At 45.8% G+C, this 26,473-nt stretch overlaps 1 protein-coding gene across 1 annotated transcript in view; it reads right to left on the bottom strand.

The window, feature by feature from the left end:
• DGKQ (diacylglycerol kinase theta) overlaps positions 1-26,473 on the bottom strand; it is a 679,503-nt gene that overhangs the window by 63,335 nt on the left and 589,695 nt on the right. The window contains 3 exon segments of the mRNA XM_030192090.1: positions 16,743-16,810; positions 16,813-16,853; positions 20,034-20,180. Coding sequence (XP_030047950.1) covers positions 16,743-16,810; positions 16,813-16,853; positions 20,034-20,180 — 256 coding nt within the window.

Here is a 26,473-nt window from a genome sequence, read left to right as displayed (position 1 = left end):
GTGGGAGCTTTTTCTGAAGTCCACCGCACTGACCTAGGGTGCCCAGTTGGTGTCCTGGCATATCAGGGGGGCCAGTGTACTACCAATCCTGGCCCCTCCCTTGACCATATGGCTCGGATTAGGACGTTTTTGAGCTGGGCATTTTTAGTTTCCATTATCGCTAAAAACAAACAAACGCCTAGCTCAAAAACGTCCATTTTTTCCGAAAATACGGTTCGGCCCGCCCCTTCACGGACCCGTTCTCGGAGATAAACGCCCATAGAGATAGGCGTTTCCGTTCGATTATGCCCCTCTATATCTGCTGATTTTATTTATGGGGTGTTTTGGGTAGCGGGGCGTCAACAATGTATTGGCTAGGATGGCTGAGCCTTTCATTACCATAACAGGGTACTGGATTCTTCATCTGGCGCAAATGATTGTCCTGTTGAAACCGGAGCTAATACCATGATCTTACTGCCCGATCTCGCTTCTCAACTATGAAACCAAACTGCTAGCAAAGATCTTAGCCAATTGTTTGGCTAGAGTTGTATCTGATATTGTCGATGATTCACAAGCTGGTTTTATTCGAGAACTTACTGCTACTAAGAATATTCGTGGTATATTGGCATCCCTGGAATATGTCCAACACCCCAGACTGCCTTCCCTGCTTATCAGTTTTGATGTGGAGAAGGCATTTGATCAGGTGTCATGGGATTTTTTATTTAAAGTTTTGGAAGTATATGGCATCCATGATTTTACTTTTGAGGCCCTTCAAGTCCTATATGCGAAACCACTCACATTAATTTCTGTTAATGGGCCTTTCCTATACGACGGGGAACCTGACAAGGTTGCCCTTTATCTCCACTTCTCTTTGTTTTAACCCTAGATTCTTTAATTCGAGACATTAAAATTCACCCAGAGATACATGGAATAGGTTTTGATACCTCATATTTTAAGAATTCAGCATTTGCAGATGACTTATTGGTTCATCTGCTTAACCCTGAAATGTCTTTACCTGCATTGATTGAAACATTTGAAGAATATGGAGATTACTCTGGGTTTAAGTTGAATTTTACTTTATCTTTTGGCATTAGCGTCTCAATGAGATCTTCAGGATACTTGGCAAGGTGTTTTTCCTCTCAAGTGAGCGGACTCTTCCTTTCCATAGCTGGGTATTCAGCTCACCATGCATACATCAAATTTATATTGTCTTAATATAGACCACTTATTGCGAACTACTTCTGATGCACTGCTTCATTGGAGACATCTCCTTTTGAGCTTACATGTTAGGATTCACCTCTTTTGGATGACAGAATTTCCAAGCTGGTTATACACTCTTCAATTGCTCCCTTTGTTGGGGTGAGACTAAGCCGAAGATGCCCTTTGAGTTCTTGGAGGGAGGGGGCTTAGGTGTTCTTGAAATTAAGAAATATAATACAGCCTATGTGCTCTGACACCTAGGCGATTGGCTTCTTGATTTGCAGGACTATATGCCTTTAAAACTGTAACAACAATATTTTTGACCTTGGCACCCTCGGTATCTCCTCCACGGCCCCTCGCATACCTTACCTTCCTCTATCAGGTCTAGTATTTTGCTTTGTCCATTACGAGCTATCTGGAGGGAACTCACCTCTCTTTGGCATATATCAGCAGTTACCTTTACTTTACTTGGTATTTCTAGACTGCTTGGGCCATGGTAAGTTCTAAGCGGTTTACAAAGTGGGAACTGGGTATAAGGGTGGGACCAATACCTCTGGACTTACACTAGATAGTAATTGTTGTGGATATTGTTGTGGATATTAATTAACAGCTAGACATTGTAGTAGATATCAATTACAGTTGATCAGCTAGACATTGTGGAGCGGCTAACCTAGAAATCTTTTAAAAAGAGTCGTTTTTACATGATTTATGAATTGTCCATAGTTGTGTAAGTTCAAATCCTTCCAGATTCTGGGGGCTTGGAACACTATAAGTTGTTCATAGATACTGGTTCTTTTCACTCCTCTTGGTGAAGGAAATGCAAAAGCCCTCTGTCATTCAGTCTTCATAATCTCTTACTGGTAGTGAATTTCACATGTGTAGGCAGGTAACTTGGGCATTCTCCTGTGAGAATTTTGAATACTGTGCAAGCTAGTTTGAATTGAATCCTAGCCTCCACTGGTAGACAGTGTAGTTCTAAATAGAGATGGGAAATGTGGTCATGTTTCTTTAGTGAGTATATTAGACGGATTGCTGTGTTTTGGACTGATTGTAGTTTGCGTAATTGGTTCTTTTGGGCTCCCAGTAGTAGCAGGTTGCAGTAATTTAGCTTCGGTAATATCAGTGACTGTACCGATAATCTGAATTGTACGGTCTCTAAGAATTTCCTTATTCGCCGTAGTCTTCTCATTGTTGAAAATAAGCTTTTGACCACATTTGAGATGTGTAGGTTGAATGACAGAGTTTGAACCAGGTGCACTCCCAACAGCTTAGTTGTTGGTTGTAGTGGGTACAGTAGGTTCCCAATAGGGATCTGCTTTTCCTGTGGGTCTGGTTTGTAGTCCAGCAATAGGCATTTTGTTTTTTTCTGGGTTCAATTTCAGTTTGTGGCTTTCCATCCATGAGGTGATAGCGACAAGCAGTCTCCAATCATTCCAGTGGCTAGGGTTAGGGAGGTCAGAATGTAAATGATTACTGAGATATTGTCTGCTTAGCTGTATACTGAGGAGCCCTTTAGGGAAAGTAATTGGCCTAATGTGTGGAGGTAGATGTTGAATAGTGTGGGAGAGAGTGGTGATCCTTGGGGGGACATATGGGTTGCTCCACGTTTCTGAGAATGTTTCACTGTGTTTTACTCTGTATGATCTTGTGGTTAAGAAGCCCTTATCTCCTATTCCAATGTTATTACAAATGAAAGGGTTAAACAATCTTTGATTAGTCAAAATTGTCCACATACCATATTGCTTGACTAATATTATCTTGAACATAAATTCCACTTTAATACATTCAATAATATCAACACTAACCTTTGTTGAATTTTTTTAACATTAACATGACTTTGACATTACATCCTGCCATTCATACATTCCTGATACAGACCCTTCTAAGAATATGACATACATCAATTCCCTAAATCCTGCTGCAATAATGTCCAACGCTATATGTACACCTAAAGATGGTCTTCTGATCTTGATGTAATAACGTCTAAAAAAGTTATATCAATATTCACACTCCAACGTATTCCACTTGCACTGCCAAATCACTTGTCCAGGCAGCAATAATAGATCATATAAATTCAATAGGTGATACATTTCTTATAAACACGGAGCACCTCCACATTGGCACTTAATCTTTCAGAGCAGCTGAGATAAAATCCATCAAAGGCACATTTCTTAGTTGGGCTCCATCTGGATAATATCACACATTCCAACCATGACTCAACCTTTGTCTTGGTCTCGACTCAACCTTTGTCTTGGTCTTAACACAGGCTGTGTTTCATATAGCTTCTTCAGGAGACTGGATGGACTTAATAAGGAGATAGATTGGCCCCTGTTAATGTCGGTATAAAAAGGATCACGGTCTAACGTAGGGTCGTCTGATTTAGTGAAATGCTGTCATCACGCCGGAAGTTGAGAGATATCCGGGTGTGTCTGACGCTCTAATGGGGCTGCTTAAGGTATTTCTTTTAAAAGGATTTCAAGTTAAATGTGTGGTTATGTATGGGTTTGTATGTTAATTTTATATGCTGTTTATACAAGCCAGCTTATTTTCGAACGCTAGAAGCGCACAAAAAGCGACACAAACAGCACATAGACGTTCCCATGGACGAAAGACGCCTAAAGCCAATAATCGAAAGGGAGCCGTAAGGACGCGCCTAACGCAAAAACGCCCATCTACGGCTGGCGACATAGGGGGCATGTAGTGGGTGTGTCATGGGCGTTGTTACGCGGTGGGCGTCCGTACCGTATTACGGCTTGCGAAATGGTTTCGTATGTGCCAGAACATGGGCGTTCCTCGGTAGACCTCATATAAAAGCGACCAGCGGAAGGGGGAAATTGTCTATAGACCCAGTAGCGATTTTGTGCAGTTGGAGAGTGGCGAGATATTTGTTGAGAGAGAAAGCTGAATCGTTGTTTGGAGAGAAAGCGGAGTGTGTGGAGTACCTGTTACCTTTGCCTGTGTGCCCTAGTCCGAACCTCCTCACCCTCACCTGACTCTTTTGTGTTTTACCCTTTCATCCTTCCCTACCCCTTCTAGCCCCCAAACTCCTTCCCTCCCCCTATCCCTCTCCATTCACTGTTCCCACGTGCATACGTCATTTCCTTACCTGTTTGGAGTCTCTGTTTGTCCTGTGTACTGCTGCAGCGTGTGTTTGGCGAGTGAGTGGCTAGAGGGTGTGGCCGGAGAGTGCTTGCAAGTACAGTGTGGTTGTGGTGGTGGGAGTGAGCTTATAGGCAATGGACGCACTAAATGCACTGGCGATTCACATGGTGGAGGAAGAGGTGCCCCCCCCGTAGGAGGTACTCACGCCCCAGGGTGTTGATGGCCCGCACCACTTTACTTGACCTCACTGACCTCCAGTGTATCAAGCTCAGTGCTCTAGCCACTGCACCACCTTATTCGGTTGCTTAGACATCCTTCCCCTAGCCATTCAGCACCTGTGTGACCAGCTCCAACCCCTCCTGCAGCCCACGACCCATAGGAACAACCCCATCTCTGTGCACCTAAAAGTCACTGTTGCTCTCTCTGTTCTGGCCACTGGGAGCTTCGATTTCCGCCTCACCCACTTTCTTGATGCCTTCCTTACTCACAACCTCTGACTACATCACCTTCCCCACCACCCCCCAGGCCCTGCACAACAACATGGCTGCCTTCTACTGTAGCTAGATTCCCCTCGGTCATAGGTGTGATTGACTGCACACACATCGCACTCAGACCCCCCTGGGCACACGAAGCCACCTACAGAAACAGGAAGGCATTTCATTCAATGAACATGCAAGTTGTGTGTGATGCCCAGGGGGAGATATTAGACGTGTGTGCCAGGTACCCCGGTTCCACCCATGATGCTTACATCATACAGCACTCGGGCATCTTCCACAGGTTTGAGTGAGGGGAGATCACTGGCGGATGGCTCCTAGGTAAGTGCAGTATGGATCTGCTCAACCTACACCTCCTCCACAACCCCCACACACACCTCCAAACAATACACACTCAACTTTCTCATTCTGCTTCTCCTCAAAGGTTACAGAGGCTACCCGCAGCGGAGCTGGCTCATGACCCCCCTGGTGCATCCACAACCAGGGTCTTCAGAGACCTACAACAGCAGGCATTGGACCACTCATGTCATCATAGAGCGGGACTTTGGGCTACTGAAGAACAGGTTCCGGTGCCTGGACCGTTCTGGAGGGGAGCTCCTCTACAGCCCCCAAAAGGTGGCCAAGATCTTCGTGGCCTGCTGCATGCTCCATAATTTGGCCCTGCGCAGAGGACAGCCCCTCCCAGAGGAGCCACAGCCACCAGAGCAGCAGGCCCCAGAGGAAGAGGAGCCCCCTCCACCTCCCGCCCACAGAGCAGAGCAGACCGCACACCAGCTGGGGGTCAGAGCAAGGCAACGACTCAGAGACAAGTTTTCTGTGAGAGTAAGTTGAAATGTATTCATAGCAATCACGTATGTCCCACTATCACCCCTCCACCACCTTCTCCCCCTCTCCCCCCATGTCCCATCACTTTCCACGCCCCCCTCCCCATGGCTCTTCCCTTCCCCTTGCCCCGTCCCCCTCCTACCCCTCCCACCGTGTTCAGTTGCAGCCGGTGCTGCAGGGGAAGTCTGTTCAGAGTGCTCTGATGAGGAGCTGCTCTCACTGTCCTGAGTATGCAGACGGCAGCCTGCTTCCTCAGCTGCCCTTTCAAAGTCAGGCCACCTTTTTTTTTTTTTGTTACATTTGTACCCCACGCTTTCCCACTCATGGCAGGCTCAATGCGGCTTACATGGGGCAGTGGAGGGTTAAGTGACTTGCCCAGAGTCACAAGGAGCTGCCTGTGCCTGAAGTGGGAATCAAACTCAGTTCCTCCGTTCCCCAGGACCAAAGTCCACCACCCTAACCACTAGGCCACTCCTCCACTCTACCTTGCAGTGCTGCCCTCCAACCTGGCCACAGGACCCAGAATGGGAGCTGGTCTGGTGGGTGGTGCAGCAGTGGCTGGGGAGGTGGACGACCTCAAGGTCCTCCTCTTAGCCGCTGGTTGCTGGCCACTGGAGGACGTTGTGGCCAGTTCCTGGTGCTGCAGCACGGCTGGAGTAGGTTGTGTCAGGTCACGGCGCAGGCCCTCGATGCTATGCTCCAGCCGTTGGAGTTGCTGGAGCATAGCATGTTGGGCCTCTACCGCCTCCTGCTGCACCTGGAGCGCCTCCCGCTGTAGCTGTAGCTTCTGCCGCCAGTGTTCATGCAGCTCCACATTGTGGCGCAGCAACTGAGTCGTCACACGCATCAGTTGCCTCCTGTGGCTGGATAGCCTCTGGCGAGGAGGTGACCCCCTTTCTCCATCCTCTTCATTATCACCAAAGGCTGCAGTTGGTGCAGCTGGAGGTATTCGCTCTGCTGCAGGTGATGGAGGTGATGGAAGTGGAGGTAGCGCCTCTTCTTCTGCTGCTACTGCTGCAGCAGGTGGTTGAGGTAGCACCTCTTCTGCTGCTGCTGCAGTGCTTTGCTGGGCCTGGAGCCCTCTAGGGCCAGCCTCATCTGAGTGGCTGTCATCACCTGCATAGCAAAAGGGGGAGGAAGTGTGTTGGTGAAAATATCCCACTTTTGTTTTTCAGCATTCGTATACATGGCCCCACACTTGAAGACCCAGCAAAGAGATGCTGAGGAATAGGATTGGCAGGCAAGCCACAGATGTGATTGTACATGGGCCAGAGCTGGAGACCAGGACAGGAGAGACTGATGTGAAAGGCAGAGGTGCTGGAGGAAGACCCAAGAGAAGGACAGCAATCACCAATTCTGAAGATCTCCCTCCACATCCTTTTTGTTTTTGTTGGGTTTCTTTGTAACTGAAGGACATATGTGCATGTCTTCTTTTACTATTGACTTCCTAGACTGGCTACAACTGGTGTATGAACCACGTTGCTGGCTACAGCACAGAGGTGTGGGAAGGATATATGCTGAGTTTGGAAATGGGAAAAAGAGGAGGGAGTGGGGAAGGGCCCCAAAGCTGTGAGGCAGTGCCAACCTACACACTACTACTAATCCTTTCTATAGCGCTACTAGGCATATGCAATGCTATACATGTGAACATGAAGAGACAGTCCCTGCACAATAGAGCTTACATTCTAATTAAGTCAGACACACAGACAGACAGGGCAACTAAGAGGGAAGGGAATTACTAAGGTGGGGATAGTGAGTAAGGGTCCTGAGCAAGTGAGTAGTGGTTAGGAGTTCAAAGCAGTATCATAAAGGTGGCCTTTGAGGCTAAGTTTGAAGACAGTCAGATACACACATTGCTGACTCCCCCCACCTCCCTCCTCCTGTCCCCCAATTGTGTAAAACAGAGTGTAGTGCAGCAGCACAAGAGATACCCCAGCTTCATAAGGGTCAACCTACCTGTGCCCTCAGGCTATGCTGATGTGTCAAAGGTCCCAGGGACGCCATGAATGCCCTCCTGGGGTAACAGGCGGTGAACAATCCGCTCCAGGGGCGTCAGGTTAGCGGTGTCATGTGCTGGGGGGTTCCCACCAGCCTTCCTTCTCACATCCCGCCTCAGCCTGCGCCACTTACGTTTGCAGTCTTCCACCTCTCTGCCACAGTGGAAGACTGCATTCAGGTGGTCCCGGACCGCCTGCCATTACCGCTGCTTGGTAGTAGCAGCGAGTCTCTGGCCTGTGGGAGCGAACAGATGAACGTGTCTCCTGTCTATCTCCTGCACCAGGAGCTCAATTTCGGCATCGCTAAATCACCCTTGCGGCCTCGGTGCCATTGTAGCAATGCGATTCGAAAATCCGGAGAAAAACGCCTAAATACTCGCCAGAGACACCCATGTTGAAAGGGGGATGGGCGCCCTTGAGATAGGCGTTGTTTGATTATGGACAAAATCCCTACACGTACCCAGCTCCTCCAGCGATTTGGCGCGCGCGATTTCGATTATGGGCGGAGTACTATGAGCGTCCCCAGCTGCTCTGTGTTGTAGGTGCGATTCTGATTATGGGCGGAGCCGTATGGGTGTCCTCACCTGCATTCCTTTTAGTGCTGGCCTTTTAAACGGGCTGTTTGCTTGCACTTTACCGATTGTTCTTTACATTGGGGGGGGGGGGTGTATACGTTTCAACACCTGTTTGTAGGGTTTTTATTTTTCGTGTCATCTGCGGGGGGGGGGGGGGGGGGGGGGGGGAGGTTGGCCTCGCCACCTTTGTTTGCAGTGTTCCACATCCCTTGAACTCCATTTCCGCATCAGTGACATTTCCCTTGCAGGTGGGTGCTTGCTTAGAATCTTGCCACACACGTTCAAGGTAAGCTCATAGTTCTCAGCCACTTGTTCAAGGGCTCCCCATTCTCTGGATGTGCTTTGCATTCAACTGTTACTTATATTTTCGCCAGGTTTGCCGGTGGATGCTGTGCAGTGGAGGACGTTGAGGGCACTTATTGGTGGTGCTTCAGGGCTGTACTGTGTGGTGTTGCCGTTGGAGTTGCTGGTCCATATCCATGTTGGACCTGTGGGACTCGCCGGTAGGTTCCATGCTTCATGTGTTGCACCCCAGTCCCCATTTATGAAATGCTCACCCATTGTGAAGGTTGCTGGGAGGGGGGGGGGGGGGGGGGAAGGGGAAGAATATATGCAATGAATGTCTTTTCCACATTATTGAACACACTCCTATAATTCTCCATAGTTATGAAAGTGAAGCATTTCTAACTTTTAGTCTGCAAACGATTTGCATGGTGGCCACAGGTACCTGCCTACTGAGCCCTTCAGTCATGGTGACGGTGAGGGTGTTTGATTACAGTTTGTAATCCAAATTACCTGCAGCTGTCTGCAGCCTGGTGGCTGGCGTGGCGTAGTAGTTACAGCACTAGTCTTGTAATCCACAGGTTGCGGGTTCAAATCCTAGCTGCTCCGTGTGAACTTGGCCAAGTGACATTACTGTCCATTGCGTCAGGAGGAAATTTAACAGCCTCCTGGGACTGAGACAGATCCAGAGTGCCTGAATGTAACACACCCTTGAACTACTACTGAAAAAGGGGTGACCAAACTCAATGTAAATAAACACATATATATTTGGCTACCCTTCTGTACCTGTTGTATTATATTGCAATTGTGCTGATACAAATATCCATCAAAATGCTGTGACTATTGTTTTCCCTTTTCTCCTCAGCACTATATACCATTGTTGAAGGATTGGAATGTGAAAACATGACCCAGCTGCTTGTTGCTCCATGGTGGCCCCACCAATGTGGTGTGGTTGTGGGTAAGGGTGTCTGGTGATCAGAGAGCAAACCTTGTCTATGCGCTACCTAGGGTTACCTGCATGCTTCTACTTGGCAGATCACTAGTGCCAGACAACAAATCTATTATTTACAGCACTCTGTGCTGTGGGGCTCTATGGTAAGGGGGAGGGAGGGAGAGAGGCTGGATGGCCATTTGTGTGCCTCAAGAGTAAGGGCCACCCCCCCTCCACCCCCCCGCACATACAGCCATGCAGGTTGGAATGAACAGGTGGCCTTCTGTATGGGCACAATTATCACAGATATGCATCAAATTTCTCTTTCACACTCACATTTCATGCAATGCATATTGCTGCCTCCTCTCACATCAACACCAGCATTTCATAATATGTAATGCACAACGTACAGATACACACACACCCTGTTATATGCAGTATAAAACACATATATTTATTTAAACATGGAGACACAAATTCCCCCCCCAACCCTACAAATCCCCCCCAAAACGTACAAATTCCCCCCCAAAACCCTACAAATCCCCCCACACCACCAATGTTTTTTCACCGTTGGCCAGGCCCCAAGTGTAGTGCCCTTTGTAGCAGGGTAATGAGCAGTGCCAGAAGCACCCTCAGTGGCCTGTGGAGCTGCTCATTACCCTGCCTTATGGCTCTCAGCTCCTGCAGCATCTGGTTCTGGCCATCTACCAGGTGCTGCAGGAGGCGCAGGGCTGGAGCTGGCCCAGGGGATGGAGCTAGGCCAGGGGATGAGGGCAATGGAGCTGCAGCTGGTGAGAGCTCCTCCATAATGCCCTCATCGATTATGAGGACCCCCTCCTCCTCCTCCATTATGGCCTCATCGATGAGGAAGACTTGCTCCTCCTCCTCCTCTTGGGCCTCCTTGGCTGCCTCCTCCTCCTCCTGTTGGGCCTCCTTGGCTGCCTCCTTCTCCTCCTCCTGTTGGGCCTCCTCGGCTGCCTCCTCCTCTTCCTGTTGGGCCTCCTCAGCCACCTCCTCCTCCTGCTGCTGCTGGAGGCCTGTATATGTAAAAGGATTGTGGTTGAGATCAGCACATGCAACATGGCTTGCATAGTGCAGGAGCTGGGTGGCCTGAGGTGGGGGATGGGGAAAGGTGTGGTGAGGTGTAGCCTATACCCATGGGGATTGAGATGCGTCAGATGACATGACAGGGAACCCTGGAAGGTGCTCTGACACAGAACACACAGGACATGTTGGCAGATATGTGAATAGGGTTGGCTGACCTGTTTTTGTTCTAGCACATGACTTTAATATGAGGCAATGACATCCACTAAAAGTAGGACCTCAGGCAGGACTACCAGGAACCAGTATCCACCCACCCCAGAAAGGGGGATACTAAAGTGAGGCATGTCATCTCATTCATCTCGGAGGAGGTTGGTTGGAGGTTGCAGCCACACTCATGGGAGGGCACCTGCAACCTGAGGCCTTGATCTGGGACAGAGGTGTTATGACTTACTAGTTGCCTATTAGCCACATGGAAACTGATATTGTACAGTACATTTGCATATTCAATAAATACATTACAAATGAGTACACGTGTCCTGTTTTAAATACTTACGTCGAGCCCTCAGGTGGCGTCGCACTGCCCTGATGTCAGGGCTCTCCTGCCTGACTCGCCGGAACCTCCTGCGCAGGGACTCTAGGTCCCTGTGAATGCCAAACTGTCTGTAAGATATAAGTTTGTACAGCAGGAGTCAGGGGATGGTCGTTTTTGCCTTCAGCACAGATATTCATTTGTAAATCCAATAGCACAGAGGCACAACACTGTGGGGGGGGGGGGGGGGGGGGACGACAAACACTTACCTTTCCAGCCTGTCCCTTATCCGGGTCCAGACTCTCGTTGCCTGTATCCTGGGGGGCAGGTGGTGGTGCTGGATAAACAGCCTGTGCCGGTGCCTAAGGCACAGCCGCACCAGCAGCAGGCTCTCCGCCTCACTAAAATTGCGCTCCCTACGGAACTCCTCCATATTTCTCAGTGAATAAGCGTTCTTGGAACAAGCGCCTTATATGGACGTCCTTGCGTGACGGACGTCGTTTCGTGCACAGCTCCATATATGGATTACCATCCCATATATGGCCGAGTCAGCACGTGGACGCTGTCGTAAGCATAGACGTCCATGACGTGCATGAATGGTTGTTATGCGTGCGGGCCCTTGATGCGTGCGGAGCTTGCCTTATATAGATGAGTATGAACATTGCGAACCTTTTCACATATACACAAAATGCATATAGCTGCATGTAGTTCCGGACATCCAGTTATGGAAAATATGAGGAATATTCGGTGGAGTGGCATGATCCTCCTGTAGTTTACACTTATGAACGTTCCTCATATTTCCAGTACCTGGATGTCCGGAACTGCATGCACTGTACTTGCGGAACACCTAGGTACATTCTTTTGACTATAGTTTATGCGGGCCGGATTTAGTCGTTTTCAACTGCGATAATCGAATGTCTAAAGGCGTCCTTTTTACTACCCTTTGTGTGGCCGTTATTTGGGCATTTTGAACAGCGATAATCGAATGCCTAAGGACGTCCATATTATTATTTGATTATACCTACCGGATTTTGTCCGACTTCGCAAGGGCGTCCTAATTCGTACTTGGATGACCTTTCAATTATGCCCCTCATTGTCTCCTGAAGAAGCTATATGAAACACAGCCTGTGTTGAGACCAAGACAAAGGTTGAGTCGAGACCAAGACAAGGTTGAGTCATGGTTGGAAAGTTGTGATATTATCCAGATGGAGCTCAACTAAGAGATGTGCCTTTGATGGATTTTATCTCAGCTGCTGTGAAAGATTAAGTGTCAATGTGGAGGTGGTCCTTGTTTATAACAAAAGGATCACCTACTGAATTTATATGATCTATATTGCTGCCTGGACAAGTGATTTGGCATGGTAAGTGGAATACATTGGAGTGTGAATATTGATATAACTTTTTCAGACGTTATTACGTCAAGATCAGAAGACCATCTTTAGGTGTACATATAGCGTTGGACATTATTGCAGCAGGGTTTAGGGAATTGTAGGAGTTCATGGTCTACTAAGTCGTGATAGATCAAACTGGAGTAATAGTGACCCGCCTTTACTTCTCAGATACCTCTGGCTTTATGAACTATGAATATAAAGACTGTTTCTGTGTTATGGTGTGTTCTGAATCCTGATTGGGAAATGTGCAGAATGTCGTGTTGGGTGAGATAGTTGTTTAATTGAAGGCAGACCAGGCCTTCCGTGAGTTTTGTGAACAATGAAATTGAGACCACCAGACTATAGTTGGCCACCATTTCACTTGATTCATTGCTGTTCTTGATTAAGGGTGTAATGATGATTTCTCTCATTGAGGGTAAAATGGACCCATTGAGAGTTGCTGTTTCCAGTTGAACAAGTTGTGTAGAAATTCAATTGGAGGAGAACTCATCAGGTGTGGAGGGCTGAGGTGCAGTGTGCAGCAGAATTTGGAATACTTGTGGTACAGCGTGATGAAGTCCTCCAGTTTATAGGGTTGAATTCAGTCCAGATCATGTCCTCTTCTAGGCTATAGGGTTGGTGCCACAGGTTATGGTAATGACATCCCTATGGTTAGTGAAAGTGGATCTGATTTTCACAATTTTATTTTGGAAGTAGTTCGCTAATTCTGGTGCTGTCGGAGGTTTGGTGTTATGTTGTTGAGTTATAGCAGAGGTATCTGATAGTTTAGCAACTAATTGGAAGACAGCTTTTATTTGTTTAGAGTACCATGTTTTTCTCTTTTCATCTATCATTTGTTCCACTTCTGTCTTCTTTTTCCATTTCCACTCTAGTTGTATACATTTTTGGTTTTGTGTGATTAGTTCGGTATCGAACCAGGCTGTGTTTGGTCGTGTGGTTTTGGTCTTCCAAGTTAGAGGGGCGATGATGCTCAGAGTTTTCTTGCTGTGCTCCGGCTAGTCAGCTCTGAAATTTTCACAATGGTCAAGTAGTTGTGAGTGTTTGAACTGGTCCCAGAATTGGTCATGGCTGATCCTACCTCTCGTTAATGCTTTTCAGCTGGTTTGGATCCTCCTTCTTCTTCATGTTCCACATTAGGTTTAAGGAAAGCATGAGATGGTCTGACCAAATGTCTATCTGCAATATTGTTTCTACACTGTGGGCTCATTTATTGTCCCATGTTGAGCTCATTGTTTATTACATATCTATAAATATACAGAAATGTACATTCATGTATACTTTTTAATGTTTTCAGTTTTTTATTTATTATCCTTTCAAATGTTATTTACATGCATTGCATTTTTTATTTGTGACGTTTCAGAGAGTCTTTGTTTTAGAATTGAATAAAGACCCCTTTTCTTCATTACGTCTCCTTAGATTACTGGAAGAGTCCTGTTGATCACACTACTCCTCTGCTCTTATACTGTACTGTCCGTACTGGATCATGTTTCTCCAACTTGGTGGTTGTTCTGGTTTCCAGTTAACGTCAGAAAACAGTGACTGAACTTGTTGCTAGCACTCTGCTTGTACAGGCTAGCAAATCAAGTTGATGACCGGTTGATGACCCTTCTCATGAGTGACTGACGACTGAGACGGTGTGTAGTTCAGGTTTTCCAACATAACAGTATAATCAGAGATTCTGGGGTCATCTTCAAATTCCAAGTGGAAGTTAATGTCTCCCAGTAGTAAGTTGAACTGGGATTCTAAGGAGTTTTTGAGGACGAATCCATAGAAAGTTTACTTCTCTTTGGGCCAGCCGAATGGAGTAGGTTATCTTGACTCTTAGGGATTCATCGCTAATTTGACATGCTATAATTTCTACGTTAGGTGAGCGGAATGAGTCTAGCAGGTTAACCTTGAGGCCGCTGTTGTAGATCATTGCCACCCCTCCTCCTCTTCTCTCTGGATAAGGATATGATATTGAATCCTGGAGGACACAGATCACTGATTATGGGATCCGCTGTGGAACGGAGCCAGGTCTCCACGAAGAAGATGCATATGGGTTAGGATGTGCTTATCTAGTCATTTATATTCTGTGCCTTGTTGTAGATAGAACGGGCATTTTCATAGTAGCAATGAATTGGCTTGGTGTCATTTTTTTTTGCATTTGGTTTGGCTTGATTTTCACTAGATTGGGTGGGTTTCTGCCTGTTTTTATACGTTTTCTCTGGATTGTGATAATTTCAATTGGCTTCAATGGAAGATCTGTGCAGGAATTAGGTTGTTTAAGCAAGGGTCCAGTCTGTAACCATGGGCCGGACGTATGTGGGGATGCCCATGACATAGCTCTCGCATAGTTGTTTTCTAGGCGTGGCAGCCCAGAACAGTAAATAAATAAGCCAGAGCTGGATTAGTTTGAAGGAAGTCATTTTAATGTATGGGAGGATTAGCTGTGAGTTAGGTTAGCATAGAACATGCCTGATTTGAAATAAAATTGTTCTGGGGGAACTGTTTTTTCCTCAAGAGTCTACGTTTACTTCAAGGCTGCAGGTGGGGACCTCAGTCAGCCCCTGCTACCGTGCGACGCTTCCTCGTACGCAAAGCCGTCTCTGAGTACTAAGAACCGATGAGGTACAAGCAGGAAACTGAGAGCACATCATCTAAGAGCTACAAAACGGATATACACACCTTATATATAACATTATATAGACCCACATATGCCCCTGCTTCCAAAAATCATGAATGAGGAGAGAGTCATATCAATCCTAGGAGAGAAATGAAATGGAAGGGAGTAGAGCATAAGGACTCCAAGAAAAGTCATAAAAATTGTAAGGGCAATTCAAGTGCAAAAAGAAAGCAAGCTTAAGTGTAATTAAAGTCTCTCCTGCATGATAAACAATCAGAGATGAGGTCTGAAATGAAAAGTTCTAAGATTACCACTGTAAGGTGTAGTTCAGAGCAGAATTAGTCCATTTCATTGGCTTAGGTGCTTCTCTAAGTCTCTCATATCAAGCTGGAACAAAATAGGCTTGTGTCACAAAAGCTCTGGAGCAGTACCTCGAAGTTCACAACAGCACCAACACAAAGGCATGAGAAAAGAACTGCGGCCAAATTAAACTCCTCAACTGTGAACTGTAAAAAGGGGCAGCATACAAACTGAGGTCGGTGCTCTGGCCTAAATGGGCCTAGCAACTCTAAAAAAAGAAAGGAAACTTGTAGAACAAAAAACACTACAAAATTTAAAGGGTAACAGAATAAAATAAAGAGGAAAGAATAATAATCACAAAAGGGACAAAAATACCCACATGGGAAGGCACTCAGAATCAGAGAAAACAAAGCACTGAGAGGAGAAAACAATGACACATCCTTCCTGCTCTGTGGGAAAAAGAAGACTCAGGGACCCATGCTCGCTTGTTGGGCAGGAACACAACAGTGCATGTGCAGTGGGATGCTGCTAGAAAATTCTACATTAATCTTGCTAGTCAGCATCCGCACCAGGCTCCATCAGATGATGTGACCCAGCTGTGAGAATACAACTGCCTTCTTGTTCTCAGAGAATTAATGATTCACTTACCTGGGAGCTTTGATCATCCTGTCCCAAATCTAGCTTAAAGCCCTCTTCAGTAGGTTAGCCAGCCTTCATCCTTTCAAAAACACCACCCATGCATTCATCTCCAGAATGCAAGCTTCTCTGCCTTGGCCTTTACCCTCGACAGGGAGGACTGATGAGCACCTGTGCACCTATGTGCTTCACCCCTCTCCCAGTTTTGTCTATATTTATGAGCCTAATTTATGGGCTAGTGTTGAAAATTAGTGCTTTTTTCCTCACCCTAAATCCGCCCATGTTGCTACCCCCCAAATTTTAATGAAATTTTGAGCATAAATTTAGGCACTCAGTACATTTTTAATGGGTCAATTTTGGAGAATAACTCTCAAATTATATTTGTATAATTTGCACCCAAACTTAGATGCTCCTGATCCCCAAAATTGCCTAGTGCAGTTAAATACAGACACTTACATTCATTATATTTATCCCTATCTAACCATTCATGCATTTGAGTTTGGGTGCTGAATGCCTAAATTTATATTCAAAATTTCATTAAACTCTGTGGGTGGCAACATGACTGGATTTAGGGTAGGGGAAAATGTTAGGAGCTTAACACTGATTTTCAGCACTAGGCCCATAAATCAAGCTCATAAATATATTATGAGCATAACTTTTAGGCTTCTAAATTAAGATACATTTTCAACTGAAATCTTAGGTTCATAAGTCTGGCTGAAAATAGGTCACGCATTTAGGAGCCCAACTCTTTTTGAATATCAGGCTCCCAGTTGAGCTGCTGCCATTACACATAGATAAAACAGAAAAATTCAGATAAACCATCCAAGGAGAAATATTTTGACAAGGACTTACCATGTGGACAACTCCAGTCACACCAACAACTTCCAGTAAACCATCATCGATTCTTGGTTTTTCATAATATTATCACTATAGGCACCCCACAGATCAGCTCCTGATCCCCAGCTGCAAAGTAAGAATAATATCTTGCATAAAACATACAAACATAAACATACAGGGGCCATTTTTGCTGTGCGCTGAGGCCCTTTTTACCACAGTGGGTAAAAAGACCAAAAAAGACATGGCCATGTGGTAAGATTGCTCTTCCTACATGACCATGCGAGGTGGCGATAAGGGCTCTTGCGGTAACCGGGCAGCGATTACCCCCAGTTAAACCCATGCGGAAATGCTGTGTGCTGGGGATGGAACACCAGTGCCCGCGTTGGGCTGGAAGTAGTTCTGGATTGCCGAGCAGTAAGCCCGCATTGGGCTTACCACTGCTTAGTAAAAGGGCCCCTCAATGAGATACTGATGTAAATATAAAACATTACAGTACATCAATTAAATAGACATTTCACATGTGGCGGCAATTGCCAAAAGTATTTAACACAGTAAAATTGCATGACCAACTGACATTTTAGCATGAGGAAAACAATATGTGCATACTCAATTTTTAAATGTATGCATGCCAACTTGCCATTTCCACTGGCCATATAAATAGCAAGTGCAAAGTAAGTGGAAAGCTTTATATTTTACTTCATACTTTCTAATTTTCAAAAAGAATAAATGTCCGTAGTTTCTTTTTGAAAATTTGATTTAAGTATATGTATTAAAATCATCTATGTAGTTTGCACGTAAGCAGACTATTTGAAAACTGCTCTCATAAGTCTTATCCACTAAAAACTTGAGATGAAATGAGAAAACATTTTGTACACAGGTCCCATAGAGGAAAATTTCCAGAAAAATCTAGTGAGTCAATTGGAATTAGCTTTTAGACCCAACAAGGTCCAAAACTACCTAGCGCAGACAGTTAAATACAGACACTTACATTAGTTTATTTTATTTTTATTTATTGCACTTGTATCCCACATTTTCCCACCTATTTGCAGGCTCAATGTGGCTTACAAAGATCTGTTATGGCATCGTCATAACAGGGTCAATAGTACAATTGGTGTTACAAAGAAATTAGAGAGAGCAAGAGGATCTGGTCAAGGAGTTGTAGAGTAAGACAATCTGAATAGAAGGTGCTTAGGTGTTGTATTGTAGTTAATTATGGGTTCTCGTGGTAGGCCTTGTTAAAGAGATAGGTTTTCAGAGCTTTTCGGAAGCTATTTAGTTTGTTTATCATTTTTAAGTAAGTTGGTAGTGCATTCCACATCTGCGTACTCATGTAAGTTATATTTAGCCCTTTCTAACCATGTATGCATTTAAGTTTGGATGCAAACTACACAAATGTGTGTGTAGTTTCCCCCATGTGATCCCAGCTGCAGAAATGTCAGATGCAAGATCTATTTTTAATGTTTTTTAAACTTAATGTATTATCAAGTTGTACAGTATCAAAATCTCTAAGAAGGTCTTTAAAAGCATGCTAGAGTTTTTTTTTTATATAATGAGAGTAATTTTATAATTCAATTTCCATGTCATTTCCATGTTTTACACATGTTTCATATGTGCAGGTATATGCACATATAAATACACATACTGACAACTGCACATGCATTTTAAAAAATCTATATGTACGCATTCCTGAGTGCACAGTTTGGGCATAACTGAGTCAGAATTGCTGTGTGCACACACGCTAAACTCAGAGAGAGTATGCATATATTTATATTTCCTTAGAGAAGGTGTAAATTTATAGAAGTGCATTTGTATGCAAATCAGGATTACTGTAAGTACCTGCTTTAAGAAGGAAACCTACGCTGTCTTTATGTACACACCATTTTAAGAGCCACCCTCTGGACCAATTCCATCTTCTTTATAACCTTTTGAGGTGCAGACTCCAGAACTGCACACAATACTCCAAATGAGATCTCACCAGAGACCTACACAAAGACACTATCGCTCTTCCCATTCGTAAGCATCAGGTATAGTACTACTCTCTCCAGTACTATTCTCTCTAGTACTACTCTCTCTTACCAGCTGCTGGAAGAGTTCTCCCTTTAGAAAATTTAGGATCTCTTTACTTTTAGATGACACCACAGTCTGGATATATCAATCAATGTCTGATAGACTGAAGTTTTCTACCAACAGCACTTCTTTCATAGAAATTTTATGAATGTCTTCAGTTGAATCTCTATTTCTGGCTGTAAAAGTGTGTATATCACACCAGTATAAATAGATGTCCCATTCCCTCTTTCCAGATTAACCAACAGTGCCTCCTCCTTATTTTTGCTATTTTACTGCTTTAATATTATCTTTTATATAACTAGTATAAAAGGCCCGTTTCGGTAGGCAATGAAACGGGCGCTAGCAAGGTATTCCCCCTCCCTCCCTCCCACCCACCCTCCCTGTCTCCAGACTCCCCTCCCTCCTCCCAAATTCCAGCCCCCTCCCTCCCAGACACCCCTCCCTCCCTTGCTTCCTTCCTTCTGAGTTCCAGACCCCCCCTCCCTCCGCCCTTCCTTTTTTCCGAGTTGCAGACCCCCTCCCTCCCTCCCTGTTCAAGGCCCCCTGACGGCCGTCCCTCCCTCCCAGTTCAAGGCCCCCTCACGCCCCCCCACCGAGTTCCAGATTCCCCCCCCCGGTGTTACTGACCCCTTGACCCCCGTGCTGCGACCCGTCGACCCCCCCTTCCTGCAGAAAACCCTCCCCCTTCGCCGTCGTGTACCTGTGCTGACGACAGCCACATTTCTCTTCTTCTCTGCGCCGGCAATTGATGTTGTTCGGGTGGTGGATAGGTCCGTTATGCGTCTGAGCGATGCGATTCGACGTCATGACGATCGGGCGCTAGCAAGGTAATCCCCCACCCTACCTCGGTGAGTTGGTGAGTGTGATTGCTCCGCCCTTGACGTCATCACGTTGTAACGCGAGGGCGGGGCACACACTCATGGGCAAAAGCGATCTACACAACTACAACTTCCGGCTTCATTAGAACGTTGGAGGTGCGTTTTATATAGAGAGATGACATTCCTAAGTATGTATCCTGTCCTTCTGAATAAATAATACCCTGGTATAACTGGTTAAGCAGTGATCAGTTAAACTAAAAGCATGTGCTTGGAATGTCCCAGGTGGGGTCTTCACATAAATGGATACATTTTGTGTAGACAACAAATTGGCTGAAAGTGGCCCTGAGTTTTCAAAAGCCAAGATTTGTCCAGGTAAGACCCAAAGCTACTTGGAAAAAAAATCTTATTTGTGACAGTCTACCTGGGGATATTAAGGAAAATAAGGCCTTCAATGTTTGGCAACTCCACTTCTTGCTGGTCCACTTGAAGTTTTAGATTCTTATGAAGATTTTTGTTGTGACTTATCTTCTGCAATCCAGCTTTAACGTACACTCCTTTGTTGTGAAACCTAGGAACAGTAAAGTGTTTTAGATGTTTCAATTACATGCATTTTATTTGTTAATAAAATATTTTTATTAATAATTATAGTGGCAATGTTCAAAATCATGAAGAGAAAAACAAAGTCTGTGGGTACTTTTACCTTCGGCTTTATACCATTTCTCAAATATTTTGAAAGCCATACTGCTGACTGAAATTCCACTCTAGTTGGGTATTTCTAACTCATTAAGAGGCTCATTTTCAAAGTAGACTTACACATTTATATATGTTACTATGGAACTTTGTATGTTCTTTGAAAATGAGCACCTAAATGAGTAGTACAGTTCAGTCAAAATGCTGTTGTCTATGTTATTACTGCTGGTATCTGCCATGATCAAACCACCTGATACTAAGAGACACCCATTGGCTGTCCAGCTTTAACAGTGAATTTCAAACTCTTTGTTGGTCTTCAGGGCCTTGAAAAGAGATGGTGTTAGTTACTTGAAAGCAGCACCTGATCAAGAGAAAGTTCTAGCTCATAACAAAGTTCTTGCTGTTAGGGGACTTCACTGTCAGAGGCATTAACTTGGGAATAGAATCCATGTGTCCCAACAAGGTGAAATGCCTTCCAGGATCCTCTGCAGCAGGAATACTAACCAAATGGATCCTCTGCAGCAGGAATACTAACCAAATTCTGAGAAGAGAGTAAGGATTCTAACACTGATGTCATAATCTACCTGGGGACATATGACTTGGCCAAAAATAGCACACCTGTAGCATACAGAACTTTCCAGAAGCTGGAGGAGTGGCTAAAGTCTTTGTACAGTCTGTAGATTTTTCTTAACTACTACCAGCCTATGGAAAGGGCGAGGAAAGACTACATAATAAAAATTCAATAGGTGGCTCAAAGCCTATTACAGGAGAATGGAGCAATATATGGAAAAACAAAGGGCTAATGATGGGCTACATCTTAACATGGTAGGAACCAGGGTTGAAACCCTCTGAGCAGAGTCAGCGATGACTATAAAAGCAAACAGAATTTAAGTAATTATTAGTTTATCAATAGAAATCAAACAAAATAAAACATGGAAAAGAAAATAAGATGATACCTTTTTTATTGGACACTAGTAAAAAAGGCCCGTTTGTGACACAAATGAAACGGGCGCTAGCAAGGTTTTCCTCGGAGTGTGTATGTTTGGGAGAGTGTATGTAAGAGTGACTGTGTGAGAGACAGAGTGAAAGTGTGAGTGTGTGTGTGTGAGAGAGAGAGTGAGTCTGGGTGTGAGTGTGTTTGTGAGAGAGTGTGTGTGTGAGAATGAGAGTGTGTGCAAGTGTGTATGTGAGACACAGTGTGAGAGAGTGTGTGTGTGTGTGTGTGCGAGAGAGAGAGTGTGTGTGAGACACAGATTCTGTGAGAGTGAGTGTATGAGACCAAGTGAGTGTGTGAGTGACTGTGTGGCACATAGAGAGTGAATGTGATACAGTGTGAGACAGAGTGTGTGAGAGTGTGAGTCAGAAAGACATTGTATATGAGAGAGAGAGAGTGTGAGAGCCCTGCCCTCCCAATCCATGCCCATCTGTCACCTGCCCCCTCCATTCATCCCTATCCAGCAATTCCCCTCTCTCCCTGAGCCCTGTCCTGCAATCCCTATCCATCCATGCCCATCTGTCCCCTCCATTCATCCCTATCCAGCAATTCCCCTCTCTCCCTGAGCCCTGCCCTCCCAATCCATGCCCATCCATGCTCCTCTGTCACCTGCCCCCTCCATTCATCCCTATCCAGCAATTCCCCTCTCTCCCTGAGCCCTGCCCTGCAATCCATATCCATCCATGCCCATCTGTCCCCTCCATTCATCCCTATCCAGCAATTCCCCTCTCTCCCTGAGCCCTGCCCTCCCAATCCATGCTCCTCTGTCCCTGCCCCTCCATTCATCCCTTTCCAGCAATTCCCCTCTCTCCCTGAGCCCTGCCCTGCAATCCATATCCATCCATGCCCTCTGTCCCCTCCATTCATCCCTATCCAGCAATTCCCCTCTCTCCCTGAGCCCTGCCCTCCCAATCCATGCCCATCCATGCTCCTCTGTCCCCTGCCCCCTCCATTCATCCCTTTCCAGCAATTCCCCTCTCTCCCTGAGCCCTGCCCTCCCAATCCATGCCCATCCATGCTCCTCTGTCCCTGCCCCCTCCATTCATCCTTTTCCAGCAATTTCCCTCTCTCCCTTCCATGACCCCCCCTCGCATCCATGCTCCTCTCTCTCCCATGTCCCCCTGGCCCCCCTCTTCTCCCCCCCCCTTTGCATCCATGCTGTCGTTTCTCCCCTGCCCTCCCGCTCCCATTGTTCAACTTTACTGCCCACCCTCTTCTCTCCCCACAACATCCCTTTTTTTTTTCTTTTTAAATTTACCTCCGTGGTGGCGGTTGCGGAAGCGCAGCGTCAGGGAAGGAGGCGGCGCTCCCAACGTCTAGCCTTCCCTTCGCTGTGTTCCGCCTTCTTCTGACGTCATCCTTGACGTCAGAAGAAGGCGGAACACAGCGAAGGGAAGGCTAGAGACGTCGGGAGCGCCGCCTCCTTCCCTGACACTGCGCTTCCACAACCGCCACCACGGAGGTAAATGTAATATAATAAAACGCACCGTGCGTGGGTGCGATCCGTTTGTTTTTTTTTTTCCCCCCTCGACGTCATGACGTTTGACGCGAGGGCGGGGCAGAGACGGCTGGCTGGCTTCACACCATGAATCCACGAACCCTACAGCCAGGGAGTGTTTGAGTGACTTCAGAACGTTGTCTTCAGAACGTTCACGGTGCGTTTTATTATATTAGATAACTTAATACAATTCTTGATTAGCTTTCGAAGGTTGCCCTTCTTCGTCAGATCAGAAATAAGCAAATGTGGTAGCAGATAGTATATATAAGAGAACATCAAAGCATTACTTTGACAGTCTGACAGAGTGGGAGGGTGGGGTATGCATGGGGACATCAAAGCGTTTCATTGATATTCTAACAGGATGGGTGTGTGGTAGGTGAGAGGAAGGTGATAAACAGAGAAATAAACAGAGAAATACAACTTTATGGTTTATAATGGGCTAGAAAACCCAGATCCTTATTAAGTCCTGTCTGTTGGGTGTCAAAATATTCAATCATTCTGACTTCAAAGGTCTTACGTTCCTGTATTGTTTTAAAGTTATCTTTCAGGATTCTTACTGTGAAATCACTGGTGCAGTGTTCTGGTCTTGTAAAGTGTTGGCCCACAGGGGTGGGGGCCTGTCTGGCACCGGCTATTTTCATGTGATGTCTGTGCAGATTGAATCTTGTCTTAAGCATCTGGCCTGTTTCTCCAATATAGCATCCTTCGTTACATTTTTACACTGAATGATATATACCACATTGACTGAAAATGAAGAGAAGGGCACATTTCCCTGCAATACATCCAGCTGCAAGCTATGCCAAAACATTTCACAGGACCCCAGTCATTCACAAGGGAAAAAATTCAACATAAAGGAATCTTTCACATGCTCATCTTCCAATGTGGTATATATCAGTTTTCGCCCTCTATACTCGACAGAAACAGCACTCTCTAAAGTCTGTAATGACTTGTTCCTAGCCAAATCCAGAGGCCACTACTCCATCCTCATCCTCCTCGATCTATCCGCCGCTTTTGACACTGTCAATCATGATCTACTTCTCGCCACACTGTCCTCATTTGGGTTCCAGGGCTCTGTCCTCTCCTGGTTCTCCTCCTCTCCCACTGCACCTTCAGAGTACACTCTCATGGATCTTCCTCCACCCCCATCCCGCTCTCTGTTGGAGTTCCCCAGGGATCTGTCCTTGGACCCCTTCTTTTTTTCTATCTACACCTCGTCCCTGGGCTCACTGATCTCATCTCATGGGTCCAGTATCATCTTTATGCTGATGACACTCAGCTGTATCTCTCCACACCAGACATCACCGCGGAGACCCAGGCCAAGGTATCGGCCTGCCTATCCGACATTGCTGCATGGATGTCCAACCGCCACCTGAAACTGAACATGGCCAAGACCGAGCTTATCGTCTTTCCACCAAAACCCCTTCTCCTCTTCCTCCGCTCTCAATTTCAGTTGATAACACCCTCATCCTCCCCGTCTCATCCGCCCGCAACCTCGGAGTCATCTTTGACGACTCCTTCTCCTTCTCTGCGCATATCCAGCAGACAGCCAAGATCTGTCGCTTCTTCCTCTTTAACATCAGCAAAATTCGCCATTTCCTCTCTGAGCACACCACCCGAACCCTCATCCACGCTCTCATTACCTCTCGCCTTGACTACTGCAACCTACTCCTCACTGGCCTCCCACTTACCCATCTATTCCCCTTCAATCCGTTCAGAACTCTGCTGCACGTCTTATATTCCGCCTGAACCGATATACTCATATCACCCCTCTCCTCAGGTCACTTCACTGGCTTCCGATCAAATACCGCATACAGTTCAAGCTTCTCCTTCTTACCTACAAATGCACTCAGTCTGCAGCCCCTCATTTATTTTTATTTTTGTTACATTTGTACCCCGCGCTTTCCCACTCATGGCAGGCTCTATGCGGCAGGCAATGGAGGGTTAGTGACTTGCCCAGAGTCACAAGGAGCTGCCTGTGCCGGGAATCGAACTCAGTTCCTCAGTTCCCCAGGACAAAGTCACCACCCTAACCACTAGGCCACTCCTCCGCTACCCTCATCTCCCCTACGTTCCCTCCGAAAACCTCCGCTCACAGGACAAATCCCTCCTCTCAGGACCTTTCTCCACCACCGCCAACTCCAGGCTCCGCCCATTCTGCTTCGCCTCACCCTATGCTTGGAATAAACTTCCTGAGCCCTTACGCCAAGCCCCTCCCTACCCATTTTCAAAGCCTTGCTCAAAGCCCACCTCTTCAATGTTGCTTTCGGCACCTAACCTTTGTACCTTTCAGGAAATCTTGACTGCCCCTTCTTGACTGACTGTACATTTGTCCTTTAGATTGTAAGCTCTTTGAGCAGGGACTGTCCTTCTATGTTAAATTGTACAGCGCTGCGTAACCCTAGTAGCGCTTTAGAAAGTTAAATAGTAGTAGTAGTAGGATTCCTTGAACTACTACATCGAATGTACTAGGCATATCGAACTGCATTATTAAGATCTTAGACCCTATGCAAATTTCTTTTCTGAGATTTGATACAAGGGTAGTAAGGACAGTCTGGTGCTACAGCCTAGTCTGAAACCTGATTGCGATTTGTGTAGTAGGGAGAAATGTGAAAGGTAGTCCCATAGTTTGTGCGGCTACTATTCTTTCCATTGCCTTTATCATCAAAGGAATGGAGGCTACTGGTCTGCAGTTTGTTACATCAGTTATGTGATTGGATAATAGAACCTTTATTATCAGGGAAAGTGCTGTGGAATAGCTAGAAGGAGATATCTGCTGAAGCAGATTAATGAATATATTAAGAGCTTCTTTCATAAGGTAACTAGGACAAGGATCTAGTATGCATTGTGAGACCTGAGTATTTTAGGAGGGTAATGTTTACTGTGTCATGGGTTGGTAGCTGGAAGGAAGACCAGATTCTGTTGGTGGCTATTCCTGTATGTGTGTCTGTTTTTCATAAATATTTTGATAGTTGATTTTAATTTGAGTACCCTTCTCTGATTTTAACTATTTTTGTTTGGAAAAACATAGCCAGTTGCTCTACTGTTGGTGGGGACTCAGTGGTTGTGGTTATTTCTTTTGTGGATAATAGGCTTTTTATCAGATGAAAAGTTTACTGGTATTAAGAAATTACCTCTGATTACTTTGTTATAGTATTGAGTTTTTTTGCAGTTTTGATCTCATTTTTATATGTTTTGATGGCAATTTTCCAATTAATTTTTCATTTGATTTGTCTTTAGCCTATTTTCTTTCTAGTTTTCTACATTTCCTTTTCAAAAGAAGGACAGATTGATTAAACCAAGGTAAAATTTTCTGGTTGGTTTGGATATAGATTTGAGGGGAGCTATGTTATTTAAGACATTTTGAATAGGTCATCCCATTTAATCATAAAGTTGTTATTGTCTGCTTGTCGCGTTCTCGAGGGCCTTGGCATCCTATCAGGTTCTCGAGGCGGGAACTGAAGTTTGTGAGCCCTTGGACCACTGCCGAGGAGCGGCAGCGGCAGGCAAGACCACCCTGGAGCTGGACTTACGGAAGGACCGGACTGGTACTCTGGATTGGAAATAGGCAGCTGGAACCGGCAGGACAGGATCCGCTTCACCTGCGCTTGGGCCACCGTTTCCGTTAGAGTTGAGCTCCAACGTGCAGGTGGCCGGCAGGACTTGCAGGACAGGGCCGGAA

The sequence above is a fragment of the Microcaecilia unicolor genome, chromosome 2 (genome assembly GCF_901765095.1).
Source record: "Microcaecilia unicolor chromosome 2, aMicUni1.1, whole genome shotgun sequence".
Taxonomy (NCBI): Eukaryota; Metazoa; Chordata; class Amphibia; order Gymnophiona; family Siphonopidae; genus Microcaecilia; species Microcaecilia unicolor.
The sequence above is the reverse complement of the archived record's forward strand: the minus strand, read 5'-3'. Positions and strand labels throughout refer to the sequence as shown.